We start from the raw sequence: 14,716 nt of genomic DNA, 5'->3' as shown, positions 1-14,716 counted from the left end.
ATTTGCCTAAAGCATTTAGTATATGCTTTGCAAAGTTTAGTCTAATTAATTAAACATCTAATTATTGCATCTGTAGAACTTCTCAGTTAAAATTTAGCTCAAGGATGTGTCCAACAATTAACAAATAAATAACAACTGATATAAGTGATATTTGTTGTTATTATGGCTACATGTGAACTTAGTAAATGGTTAACCTTCTCGAATTTTAAACAAACTTTCATTTATTTTCAAATGAATGAACAAACACTTGATAATAAAAAGTTTGCGGCCATTGTTCTTGAGTAGTTATTAACTATCTCTTATCATCAGTCTTCAAGAATTTTTCAGTTGTTGAATTAACCTTTCAAATAATTAAAACACTCATAAACGTCAACTTTCAAATTGTTTCTTTGAATGTTGGTAACACTTTACGACGATACGAAGCATAGACGTCAATATCACCCTAAAACGTCAACTGTCAAATTACTTCACTAAAGGTTAGCTGCATTTTACGACCATACGAGTATAGACGTTAATGTCAAATCTTACATTAAATAACTACATATTTGCAAAATATTGTTAATAATTTGACACTTAAGTTAAACAAACAAAAATTGAAATAAATATTAAAAATTAAATTTCGAATACTTAGTTTTTTATTTCAAAAATTTAGTTACACAAAAGTTTTGTACACTTAGTCTTAACCTTGGACTGAAACTTGTTTTGAATACACAACTGGTTGTAAGCTTTCTTGAAGTGATCTCAAAATTCCAATTGGGATCTATTTAAAGAAAAAAAAATTAAAATATTAATGTTTATTCAAAAATTTTAAGAATTATTTTTAAGTTTGTATTTACGTTCAAGTATTGTAGAGGATTGTAATTTACTTCCTTGGTGACAACAGGATAATTGACTTTTGTTACGGTCTTGTAAGTTGTTGGGTTAACAACATTTACTTGTTGTTCCTCACCACCAAATCTCTAAAAATAAAAAAAAAATACAAATTTTATATTAAAACACGTGAAAGTAGACCAAAGTACAAGCAGGCTGTTCAATCTTTTGAGAATGCAATCGTTTGTTGAATTCAAATTAAAGATTGCATTCATTGCAATCACCAATCATTTGGCATTCAGAAGATTTTTGTTCAATTATTTGGCGGCAATCAATTGGTTGTAATCATTTGAAACTTCAATCTAATGCAAAGATTTCAAAAGAACGCAAAGATTTCATGTAGTCTCATATGATTGGCGATTTCAAAATTTGATGCCCCAATCTTTAAGTGCATTCAATGAATGCAATCTTTATATTAAAGTCATGTAAGATTGCATTCTCTAACATGCCTGTGAAATAGTAAAATTTTGAAGAAAATTCTTAGGTTTTTGTAAATAAACAGCAAAGGAGGGAACCCAATCAAACCAATTTGTTAGCACTAGTTGGGATATTTTAGAATTAGACAAAACATTTATTTATAGAAAAATATATAAACTGCAGTAGGAATAAGTTTTTCAATATTTAAATTGTTTTCTAAAGCGCCATAACCCTAAAATTTGTATTTTCATATGATCAAGATTTGATCTTCAAGAAGGAGACCCTGAAACCATCAATACCGTATAATACATCAGTCAAATGTTTGTTAAATTTGTCCTAGTTTTTGGATCAAAATTTGGGATAGGTAAAAAGCAGGATAAATGTCAAAACTTCATTATTTTACATGTACATCTTTTCAATACAAAAAAGTCAAGTTCTAAATGTCAAAAAATAACCTACCTGACTAACGACTGGTGCAAAAGAAATCTGTTTAAATAAACCAACACGTCTTGCTGATGGTCTTGATATTTTCTTAATAAAATGTTTACCAGGGCGGTTGTAAGTCTTGACCACAGTCACTGTTTCAGGTGCGTTAACAACAACTTTTTTCTAATAATTTATTTTTTAAATATATGCATATTTTTGTATATATTTTTTCCAAAAATGTTAAGCAAGGAAGAGAGAGAGAAAACAAAAAAAAAGATAAAAAATGTTTTGATAAAAACTTACACTTTCAATATTAGCTTGTGTTGCGATGTATTTCTTTGGTGGTTTAATTTTTTGAACAGTTGTTACCTTCTGAATTGTTGTTGGGACTGTTAATTCTGGTGTTGAGTCTTGAATTAGAGTTTTTGTAACTGAATTACCACCACCATTTGAATGAGATTCAGCACCAAGGAAGCCTGATTTTTGAGAACCAGTTGAACCACCGATAGCAGCACTAGCACCAACATCGTCATTAGCTTGGGCTCCAGCATAAGCTACGCCAGCAGCGTTTCCTAAAGAAAAAATATACAACACAAATTCAATCTTAAAATCCAGATTATAATATCAGTAGAACCAAATCTGGCTCAGAGTTGTAAAAGAATGCAATCTTTTGTGAATAAAATCTCTTTAACTCTTCAATCAAATTCAAATAAAAGATTGCAATAGTTAAATTCACTTGAAAACAGGAACTTTTAATTTTCGAATCAAGACTACAATAATTCTTTCTCTAATCATTTGACTCCTAAAAGTTCATTGAAATGGTTTAGTGAATTCAATTCTAGATTTTTAAAGATTGTATTCACAAAATATTGCATTCTTTTACAAAACCTGATCTCATTTAGACTTGTCTAAATTTTTTTTAACAAATCAAATTAAATTTTAATATTTATAGTATATATACATAGCAAGTGCATTTACCGTTTACAGAGCCACCTAGTCCGGCAGCAGCCCTCTGTCCAAATGGTGTTCCAGCTGAAGCACTAAGACCACCATCAGCTGCATTTCCAGTTAAGAGACCACCAAGTCCAGCTCTAGCTGAATATCCAGCAAAATTGACACCAACGCCACCATTGTTAAAGTCAAAGAACTAAAAATAAAATTGTAAAATTATAAGTACTGAATTTTAAAACAAACTGAAGTTACTTGTCAAATTTCAAAAGTTGACAGCTGGCTCACATATTTTGTTTCAATTCGTCAAACATTATTAACAATTCATAAAGGTATTCCTCAAGGCATCCAATTAAAGCCTTTTCTTTCAAAATATTAAAAAAAAAATCAAACCACAAAATCTAGCTTACCATTTAAGCCATTTTCAAAAAGATTATAAAGTGACTCATCTTCTAATTTGTCGATGCTTTTAATTTTATACAAAAATTAAACCACTAAAAATTAATTTAAAATTTTAAGTTTATTTATTTAGTCCTGTCAATACTACAGCTTTTGAAGTAAAATACCAAAAATACATTCTAATATAAAAATAACTTTTGAAATAGCCAATCCAAGTGTTAATGAATTCCAAGCAAATTGCAACTGATATAAGTTCAATGGAACATGATGATCTCGTTCCCTTTGTAAACCATTAGCATCATCATCGTCCTTATCTATATAAACACTTTCCCGAACATCTTCTATCGTCCTTGCCTGATACAAAACATCTGAACTCCATTTCTGATCCAATCCAGTTTGTTTTATTTCAATAATGAAATCATTCAAAATTTCTTTGAATATCGAATGATCTGAAGGCAACAAATACCCAATATGATAGAATTTAAGGACTTCTCGAGCTCTTCGAAATAAACTCGGTCTGTACTTAGACTGAAAGTCGATGTAAAATTGACAATTGTCTGCATCCATGATATAGGCAAAACTAGTGTTACGCATTGACATCAATTGCGGTGTCAATACCGAAAAATCAGCTGGTAAAACCATCTTTTCAAAACCATTTGGTAAAATATCATCCTTCATTGATTCCCATCGTAACTTCGATACCATAATTCTAAGACCACCGTCTGATAGATCCTGAATAGTATCGAATTGTTTCACTTTAATGTACACTGTCAGAAATGATCGGAACAATGTTCCAAATAGTTGACCAATAATGAATGAGAATAATAGAACCAGCAGGTAAAAGCGATAGTTAGAAGTTATTGGTCTTTGAGTGGGTAAACCTAGAAGCATGAGGTATATTTCACTGAAACTTGGCCAAACGCTCATCTTTGTTGTTGTTGATTTTGTTACTGAGTCAAGAATGATTTTGACAATTGTGATAAAGATAATCGAAAGTAAAATGCATATCCATGTCATTGGTGTAAACGGCTTCAGCAAGTACTCGTGTGGTGAGGCATAGCCCTTGTAAGGCACCATTAGAACCATTTCTTCAACTCTCACTGGATAACTTTGGTCAAATAGTTGGTGCCGGTGGTGTCCATTCACACTCATATCAAAATCAAATAAATAACTTGTTGCATTTGTCAGAGGTTTTGCAAGAAAATGGTCAGCGGGAATAAGCTCAAATGTCGCGTTATGTTTTTTCACGAAGTTTAAAAATATTTGAGCATATATTCCACCCATACGATTTTGACCAATATCATTTCGATACCAAAAAACTCTTGGCATGTCGTTGTGAATTGTTGCTCGCAATTCGAAGCCATGAAGATCACTTAAAGCATCCGGAAGGGTATCATTTTTGAATAATTGCTGAACAGGATTCTCAACGAAGAAAGGAAGAAATGCGTAGGACAAGTTTGTGCTTCCAATACTTCCAAAAATTCTAGTAAACTTCATTTTGGCGAACAATTTAAAATACTTTTTTAAGATTTTCATATTTCTCGCTGATATTAAAACAAATTTTCGAACTTCAAGACTTTTGCACATATTTTCCAATAATTTAGTATAAATAATAAAGTTGTTTACGGGAACTTGAAATACAATAAAGGCATTTTTGATAGGTTTTAATTCTCCCAATAAATCAGCATCAAAGATCGAGACGGGTATTGTGATTTCTGTTCTCATAAAATCAGTGAGGAAGTCTTTTTCCATTCCTATGAAATATAAATTTTCCGAATAACTATTCTTATAAATCTCCACTGTTAATTCACGAAATGTATAGCCAATTGAAATGACAAAATGTGTCTCAAGTGACAAGAGTATTAAGAATTTCCAAATCAACATTTCAAGTTCAAGTTTAAAATTAGACTGTATGAAAAACAATACCACCGACAATTCAAGAACAATTCAAAATCTATTGATTTTAAGGGAAATTAAATTGCCCTTTTCTGAAATAAAAGACACTTAAAGTGACACTTACAAGTAATAGCTTCCGATAAACATTTCCAATTTAATTTAATAAATATTTATTTTTAATTATAGTCAACATCCAATGTGAAAAAACATGGACTGCTATTGCTCCGGCCACAAAATCAGACCTAGGAAAACTTATTTCACTTCAGTTTCAGTTCATATTGAAAAATGACATAAACTTAAAGGAAAACCATCCACTCATAAATTCAGTTGAAAATCGACATAAGGCCCAAAAGTAAAATATGTCCTAAAAAATTACCCTTTATAATTCTGTTAGATGAAATTTCACACAAATTGACCAATTGTTTTTTAATTGAATCAAAGAAAAATTTCCATAAAGTAAAATAAAAAATGTCCATTTCTAAATCACTAATGATTGTTTTAAATCATCGAAAAATTAATGCAATCTAAGTTCTATTTCAAGCAATATAATTCGATTTTATTCATTTTGTCCTAGTTTCGATTTAAGCTGAAGCTGAAATTGAAACGTTGATTTTTTGTAATAAATTTCAAAGCTTAAACGCAGTTTTCTTACCAGTTTAATAAATGGCGAAGTTCTGACTTGTCAAGTCTTAAAATATAACATATTGAAAAGTGACAGCTGCCTTAACATTCGAAATTCGAAATAAAAACTCTTATAGAAAATCCTATATTTAAATGATTCACATTTGTTGTTATTACCGTTTATTCAGGTATCCCTCAAGGTGGCCACTTAATTCCTCTTCTTTTTTTGTTTTGGCTATTGTAAAAATGAGACAGAATATTGCTTATCATTGTAGTGGTTCTCAATAAAGGGGATAAAGTCTCTTCTTCAAAGTTTTTGATGTTTTTAATATTATACAAAAAAAAAATCACTAAATATGCATTTCAAACTTTTAACTTATTTTTATTTTTGTTTTAAAAACTAAAGATGTTTCATTAAAATACCAAAAATACATTCTAATACAAAAATAACTGTTGAAATAGCCAATCCAATTGTCAATGAATACCAAGCAAATTGCAACTGATAACATTTCAATGGAACATGATGATCTCGTTGCCTGTGTAAACCATTGGCATCATCATCGTCTTTATCTATATAAACTCTATCCCGAACATCTTCCATCGTCCTTGCCTGATGCAAAACATCTGAACTCCATTTCTGATTCAATCCAGTTTGTTTTATTTCAATAATGAAATCATTCAAAATTTCCTTGAATATAGAATGATCTGATGGCAACAAATATCCAATATGATAGAATTTAAGGACTTGTCGAGCTCTTCGAAATAAACTCGGTCGGAACTTAGATTGAAAATTGATGTAAAATTGACATTTGTCATCATCCATGATATAGGCAAAACTAGTGTTACGCATTGACATCATTTGCGGTGAGAATATTGAGAATTCTGTTGGTAAAACTAGCTTTTCAAAACCATTTGGTAAAATATCATCCTTCAATAATTCCCATCGAAACTTCGATACCATAATTCTAAGATTATTGTCTGCTAGATCCTGAATGGTATCGAACTGTTTCACTTTAATGTAAACTGTCAGAAATGATTGGAACAATGTTCCAAATAATTGACCAATAATAAATGAGAATAAAAGAACCAGCAAGTAGAATCGATAGTTAGAAGTTATTGGTCTTTGAGTAGGTAAACCCAGAAGCATGAGGTATATTTCACTAAAACTTGACCAAATGCTCATCTTTTTTGTTGTTGATTTTGTTATTGAGTCAAGAATGATTTTGGCAATTGTGATGAAGATAATCGACAGTAAAATGCATATCCATGTTGTTGGTGTAAACGGTCTCAGCAAGTACTCATGTGGTGAGACATAGCCCCTGTAAGGCACCATTAAAGCCATTTCTAGAACTTTGACTGGATAACTTTGGTCAAATAGTTGATGACGGTGGTGTCCATTCACACTCATATCAAAATCATTTATATAACTTGTTGCATTTGTCGGAGGTTTTGCAAGAAAATGGTCAACGGGTATTAGCTTAAAGGTTGCATTATGTTTCTTTACGAAGTTTAGAAATATTTGACCATATATACCTCCGATACGATTTTGACCAATTTCATTTCGATACCAAAAAACTCTTGGCATGTCGCTATAAATTGTTGCTTGTAATTCAAACCCATGAAGATCACTTAAAGCATCAGGAAGGGGATCGTTTTTGAATAATTGCTGAACAGGATTATCAACAAAGAAAGGAAGAAATGCGTAGGACAAGTTTGTGCTTCCAATACTTCCAAAAATTCTAGTAAACTTCATTTTGGCAAAAAAGTTAAAATATTCTCTCAAACTTTTCAAATTTCTAGCTGATATTAGAACAAATTTTCGAACTTCAAGACTTTTGCACACATTTTCCAATAATTTGTTATAAATGATAAAGTTGTTTACGGGAACTTGAAATACGATGAAGGCATTTTTGATAGGTTTGAATTCTTCCATTAAATCAGCATCAAAGATCGAGACGGGTATTGTGATTTCGTTTCTCATAAAATTAGTGAGGAAATCTTTTTCCATTCCTATGAAATATAACTTTCCCGAATAACTTTTCTTATAAATCTCCACTGTAAATTCACGAAATGTATAGCCAATTGAAATGACATAATGTGTCTCGAGTGACAAGAGTATTAAGAATTTCCAGATCAACATTGTAAGTTCAAGTTTAAAATTAGACTGTATGAAAAATTATACTCTTGGCACTTCAAGAACAATTCAAAACTTATTGATTTGAAGGGCAATTAAGTCGCATTTTTTTCGAAATGATATGCACTTAAAGTGACACTTACAAGTAATAGCTTCCAATAAACCTATTTTAATTTAATTTAATAAATATTTATTTTTAATTATAGCCAACATACATAGTACAAAATGTACTTAATTATTCCAAAAAATGAAAAAATGTCATTAATAAAACAGATGGATTATTTTTGACAGTTCATGTTTTTGCTTTGGACATCTAGGTGTTCCTTTTATCCTTTGTGTCAATTATCTGCTGTATGGTAAAGCAATGACTAAGCTATTTTAAGAGCTTTATATAGTTTCATAATTTTGCCTGAAACCAACATTCAAAATTATGCTAAACAAATAATTGATACTTTTTCTCCGGCCACAGAATTAGACCTGGGAAAACTTATTTCATTTTGAACTTCGGTTTCAGTTCAGATTGAAAAATGACATAACCTTAAAGGAAGACCATTCGCTCATAAATTTAGCAGAAAATTTACATAAGGACCGAAAGTAAAATATATCCGAAAAAATTACCCTATCACACAAATTGACCACTTGTTTTTTCATTCAGTTGTTTTACATTAAATTTTGATTGTATGTCAAAGATAAATAATTTCATTGGAACACAATCTAAATCACTCCTGACTGTTTTTCAATCATCGAAAAATGAATGCAATCCAATGTATTGTGATTTTCTTTATTTTGTCCCAGTTTCATTATTATTATTATTATAATTTATTGAACTATACATAAATGTACAAAGCAATACTTAAAAGCTAATAGCTACCAGGGCTTCTAGCTTGTCCCAGTTTCAATTTAAGCTTGAACTTGAAATGTTGATTTGGAAACTCGTGGTACTCATATCATTTGAGGCATATATCGTTGTTCCAATTGGATATAAACTTGGCGAATTAACAGTAAAAATTCATAAGAAAAGTTATTCGGAAAATCTATATTTCATAGGAATGGACAAAGATTTCCTCCCTGATTTTATGAGAACAGAAATCACAATATCCGAATCGACTTTTCAAGCAAGTTTCATGGAAGAATTCAAACCAATCAACAATACTTTAATCGTTTCACTTATTCGAAATTATTGGAAATTATCTGCAAAAATCTAGAAATTCAAAAATTTAATCAAATATCAGCCAGAAATTTAAAAAGTTTAAAAGAATATTTAAATTTTTTTGCCAAAATGAAGTTCACTAGAATTTTTGGGATTATTGGAAACACCAGCTTGTCCTACGCATTTCTTCATTTCTCTGTTGAAAATCCTGTCCAGCAACTTTTCAAAAATGAACCCCTTCATGATGCCTTAAGCTACGAATTCTGAGCAGCAATGCATAGCAACATGCCAAGAGTTTTTTGGTACCGAAATGAAATTGGTCAAAATCATATCGGATATTTCTAAACTTCGTAAGGAAACATAATGCAACATTTAAGCTAATACTCATTGACCATTTTCTTGCAAAATCTTTGACAAATGCAACAAGTTATTTAAATGATTTTGATATGAGTGCTGAAGTCGTTTACACCAATGACATGGATGTGCATTTTGCTTTCGATTATCTTCATCACAATTGTCAAAACCATTCTTGACTCAGTAACAAAATCAACAACAGCAAAGATGAGCATTTGGTCAAGTTTTAGTGAAATATACCTCATTCTTCTAGGTTTACCCACTCAAAGACCAATAACTTCTAATTATCCGCTTTTACCTGCTGGTTCTATTATTCTCATTCATTATTTGTCAATTATTTGGGACATTGTTCCTATCATTTCTGACAGTTTACATAAAGGTGAAACAATTCGATACCATTCAGGATATAGCAGACAATAGTTTTCAAGCTATGGTAAGAGAAATACAATGGGAAACAATGAAATATGATAGTTTACCAGCAGGTCTTGAAAAAATAATTCTACCGATTGAATTATTAAAAATGGCTCCAACAATGATGTCCATGCAAAACACCAGTTTTGCCTATATCATGGATAAAGACGAATAATGTCAATTTTATATCGACTTCCAATCTTTATACAGACCAAGTTTATTTCGAATAGCTCAAGAAGTACTTAAAGTCTATCATATCGGTTTCTTTCTGCCATCAGATCATTTGATATTTAAACAAATTTTAAATACTTATATTATTGAAATTAAACAAACAGGATTAGATCAGAAGTGGGAAATAGATGTATTGTACCAGACAGAAGGTGTTCAGGATGTTGTGTTCAAAGATGTTGACGGTTTGGAACAAGATCGTCATGTTCCATTGAACTTGATTCAATTGAAGTTCGCTTGGAATACACTGGCGTTGGGATTGGCAACTTCAAAAGTAATTTTTATTTTGGAATGTATCTATGGTATGATGTTGCGAAAGCTGTGTTTTAAGTGTGTATACTGAAGAATACATTTGATTTAAAATAAAAAGATTAAACCAAAGCTTTCAATTTTATTTTATTTGTATCGATTTTCATGGAAGGCATTTATTGCTCTTTCATTACAATTCGTTTTGTTATATACTGGATTGGCATGCATCGGAAAACAGAAAAATAAGGATCAAGAGGAGTCTTTTGTGGTTTGTCTTCCATAAAAAAGACAAACAATAAAAAGAAGAAGCCCTACGCTACTTTCTTGTGGAATACCGAAATTGGATAATTCAAAATATTTGTAAAATTATAATGGTTCTTTTATAAATTTGTTTATTTGAATCATTTATATTTGAAATAAATTCATTTTTGTTGTTTCATGTCATTTATCTGCAAGAGAGGTTAAATAGATGTCGTGTTGAAGGAAGATATTTTGTTTCCTCATTAATATCAATACAATTTGTTAACATATTTCGTTCATAGGAGAATACATTTTACGCTCTCCTAAATGCACTCTAAATTCAAAGTCAATTTCAAAGTGTTTTGATTCATAATTTTCGAATCTAGTCAACTAGTCTTGAACTTTATTCTTATAAAAATGAACTTTGATAAAATCATTAATGGAGATCAGCTTCATCAAAATATGAAAATTAAATATACACAGTTTGTTTTAATTATGCACTGTTTTTTTCGTTCCTTAATGAATTTCTAATTGATATACGAGTGTCTCGCTGACTGAATAAATAATATTACAGACAATTAGAAGAAACAAATTATATTCAGATTAAAAAAATGTTTAATCTGACGATTATAAGTTTGTTGATTATATGAATGAATATATGAGTCAGTGAAATATTTATTTAAAGAAAATACAAAATTACTTCTGGACATAAGTCATGTAATTTAAGCTCATTTGTGTGCAGTACTTAAAAACACTCGTGATAAATTATATTTAAATACTTCGATTCCTTCGTAATTTTTTTGAATGATTAATTTTTAAAGCTCATTATTAAATAAAATCTATAACTTGGTAACAACTGAATGTGCATTTTTAAGATTACTTAATGTTTTCCAAAATATTGACCATAGCCACTGAAATCATTGCATTTTTTTCAGTTTTATTCTTTAATTGATCAACCCCAACTTAATATGTCTGATTTCTATCTGGAAACTTTGTTTAGTGGCAGACATTTTCAAATTATCACAATAACTGACCTGTCAAAAAAATTCCAATGTTTCAATGGTGGAAACCAATGATATTATATATGTTAAACATTTTTAAACAACAATTTTTTCTTGTCCTCATTGTGTTTATTCTCTTATAAAAAGAGGCGATCACATTTGACTACTAAATTCTTGTGATTGAATTAACACCTTTATACTCTTTTTTTAAAGATCCAATTCGGAAAATTATCGAGGGCAACAGCAGATGATGTTAGAATGGGTCATGGGAAATTTCAGGAAAACGAAGTGGTTCCGTATTCTTAACCATGGTTGCCATTTGGCTGATGTCATTTATTAAGTGGAATACTCTTATAATAAAATACAAATAAAGATATTTTGCCTAAAAAAATACTCCTTTTTCTTTAACTTCAAAACCAAAATTAAACCAATTAAATGAAACCCTATTTAAAAGTTTAAAATGTTTTTGCATTCAATCAACAAATATTATGTGACACCTGGAGACACTCTCTTCTTAAAAGACACACTTTCTTCAAATAAAAAAATATCATTCAATCTTGAATTAAAATCACGTACATTCTGGTTTTTGATAAGCAAAAGTTATTTTCCACTCAATAAAACCATTAAGGCCGATAAAAGGCACTTGGGTCTTTGAGTCACTGTTGGGAGCTTTTGGTCTTATAACATTGATAGAATATATGCATATATTTGCTAAAGGAATTAAGATGTCCTGAATTAAATTATCTACTTTGAATTTTGAAAGTTATTGCACCCAACTTGGAGCGCGAAACTGGAGACATCTAGCTAGGGACCGAGATAGATAGAGAAGTTTGTTGGTGAGGCCCTAGTTCACACAGAACAGTAGCGCCACCTTAAGTAATTAAGTATTCTAAAAAAGCTTAAAGCAACCAAAAACGTTTTTTAAGGCTAAGTAAAAACAAAATAAATAAGTATGATGATTTTGAAAATTACAACTCTTTATTTTCTAGATACCTTTTTAATCTGTTCAATATCCTACTTAGTCTCGTTATTTCTCATTAGTTGTAAGATTATTCATTCTTTTTTTGGCTCTATCTGAAGTTTTGATAAACTTTGAAATTTATTCCTTAAAGCTTTGCAATAATTCATTTTCCAAACTCCGAAAAACCCTGATTCAACATTAATTTATATTTTGTTTAAATATTCCAAAAACTTGATATTATAACCTTAAAACTACACATTTGTAATAAGATCAAACATTGCTTTTATACATTTTTTGCAATTTACTGTTAAAAACTTTTTGAATGGATAAAAAAAAGGTTGTATCTCAAAAACAGGACGTGATAGATTGATTATAAAATCGGATACCTACTAAACCCATCAAAAAACTTAATTTAATTTCAACCTACATTACCTCGTTGACCAAAGTTATTTCAATGTCTAAATGTTTTCAGAATTTTCTAATAAATACAAATACTATTTAAAAATAATATTAAAAAAATCAAATCATAATTTTTTTTTAATATTTAAAATAAATATCAAAAAATCCGGAGAGAAGATTCTTTTTAAATATGGTTGCTTTTTGAAATCAAACCATTAAACACTTGTTTTAAAAAATGTTTACAGTGGCTTATGTGACCTAGGGCGGCAATAAAGCTTTTTTTTCAAAATTTTAATCTAGAAACTCTCTGCACAGAAACTTTTTTAAGAAGGTAATATTTAAAAAAAAAAGTTATTACTCTAATAAATATCAGAAATGCAAATATTGTGTTCAATTTCATTCATATTGAATTCTAGAACACACCTATTATACGTATGAGAATGCAAAATTGATTGCCTATTCAGGTCTTTGTCCCTATTTTTATGTTGAAACAGTTATATTCTGAATTAAAAGTTAATTCAATTTGAATTTTTTAACTAATAAAAATCAAAAAACACGATCTTAAGGAGAAATGCGAGAATAAAAACAAGTTTATTAAAATTGTATTTTTAGATTTTGAAGTGTCTTCAATATTTTTTTCAAAATTTGTGAATTGAATTAAAAAGAAATTTTAAAACGCTTTCCTAAGAATACTATTTTCAAGATGTAATTGTAAATTATTTACAACTTATTTAAAACTACATAATTTGTTTAGACCTTTAACATTTAATTTTATTACATTTAAATATAAATTAAAACTAGCTTCAAGTTAATGAAAAAACATAAGCAACAAACAAAGAGTTAAGTTTAAGTATAGCAAATTGTTTAATCGACTTTTTTTGGTAACACCACATTACTTGTATTAACAACAGTACAAATTTTCCAAGCGGAAACTTAATAAATATCTATGGAAAAATCCATGATAAACATAAACAAATAATTAATTAATTATTTTAATTTAACTTGTTCATTCTTTTTTATTTGTTCGACGTGATTGTACATATTTAAATCTATTAAACGTTAAAAAGTGCGCAATATGTTAATGGTTCAAAAATTTGAAAATAATTATTTAATCTTGATTGAGAATTCTATTTGGCAATTTTATCACGACTTTGTGTTAGACTTCATTCATCACACCTTTAAAATATTTAATTAAACATTCATATAAAAATAACGGAAAATATTTAATATTCTTATAAACAATAGATTAATGCATGAATATTTGTATTATTTATGTTTTTTTATTAAATTATTACCTGTGGAGCTGCTGTGATTGAGCCAACAGCTAAGGCGTATACCAGAAACAATTGAATCATAATTAATTGCCTTGTTCGGTCTTGACTGCTAATTTTGTAAGTATATTTATTTTTCTGAGGAATTCTCGAGAAATCAACTATAAAATATCAAAAACACAATAGAATATAAATAAACGTCTTTGATAGGTAATTTTAATTAATTCTTTTTTTATTTGTAATTTCTTTTTTTTTCTTAACACCGCACCTGATTCTGTCACACGCGTTTTGAATTTTAAAAAATTGAAATAAATTCAAAACTAGGATTCCAATCAGAATAATTTTTGTTTAAATATTATTACTAGTAAAACGTATTCTTTAAGCAGTATGCTAGCTACGGGCTCGAATGATCAGCTTCAACTGACTACTTTACGGTTGAAAGATACTATCTTAATTGAGCAACAAGTTGACTTAACCAAGAAGTCCAAGTCCATATAATGTAAGTTCCTATAGCGTTCGGAGCGTCGCGTCGTCAGTTGGTCGTGGATTCTACCAATTCTCGGGGAATTATTTTGTCGTTTTTGTTATTTTTTTGGTTTTGGTTTGGTTTGCAATAAAATCATTACTTTTTTTGTATTTTCTCGAGATGAGATGGAATGGAGTTAGCATTTAAAGCTGGTTTTTTGATAGGTACACACTGCAGGATTTTGAGTTATTGGAGCCTTTCAGGGAAATGAATAG

At 29.5% G+C, this 14,716-nt stretch overlaps 1 protein-coding gene across 3 annotated transcripts; it reads right to left on the bottom strand.

Annotated features, from left to right (window-relative positions):
• Positions 1-617: 617 nt before the first annotated feature.
• LOC129949279 (uncharacterized) lies at positions 618-14,433 on the bottom strand. 3 transcript variants are annotated; one of them, XM_056060639.1, is made up of 7 exons: positions 14,244-14,433; positions 14,000-14,136; positions 2,692-2,860; positions 2,017-2,285; positions 1,747-1,896; positions 837-959; positions 618-760 (listed from the first exon to the last, which is right to left on the bottom strand). In XM_056060639.1, the coding sequence occupies exons 2-7, from the start codon at positions 14,057-14,059 to the stop codon at positions 680-682; spliced, it is 852 nt and encodes a 283-aa protein (XP_055916614.1). In that variant the 5' UTR covers positions 14,060-14,136; positions 14,244-14,433; the 3' UTR covers positions 618-679. The 3 variants fall into 3 exon arrangements, with proteins under 3 accessions (XP_055916614.1, XP_055916615.1, XP_055916616.1); XM_056060640.1 differs by having other exon boundaries at positions 622-760; positions 2,083-2,285; positions 14,244-14,432; XM_056060641.1 differs by lacking the exon at positions 1,747-1,896 and having other exon boundaries at positions 622-760; positions 14,244-14,429.
• Positions 14,434-14,716: the final 283 nt, after the last annotated feature.

Source organism: Eupeodes corollae, chromosome 3, assembly GCF_945859685.1.
Source record: "Eupeodes corollae chromosome 3, idEupCoro1.1, whole genome shotgun sequence".
Taxonomy (NCBI): domain Eukaryota; kingdom Metazoa; phylum Arthropoda; class Insecta; order Diptera; family Syrphidae; genus Eupeodes; species Eupeodes corollae.
Note: the sequence above shows the minus strand (reverse complement) of the source record. Positions and strands in the feature narration are given on the sequence as shown.

Coding starts and splice junctions, on each gene's coding strand:
- LOC129949279 (XM_056060639.1), bottom strand. CDS start 14,059: ATGATTCAATTGTTTCTGGTATACGCCTTAGCTGTTGGCTCAATCACA. Junction 2,286..2,691: donor ACTAGGTGGCTCTGTAAACG/GTAAATGCACTT, acceptor TTTTTTCTTTAG/GAAACGCTGCTGGCGTAGCT. Junction 1,897..2,016: donor CACAAGCTAATATTGAAAGT/GTAAGTTTTTAT, acceptor ATAAATTATTAG/AAAAAAGTTGTTGTTAACGC.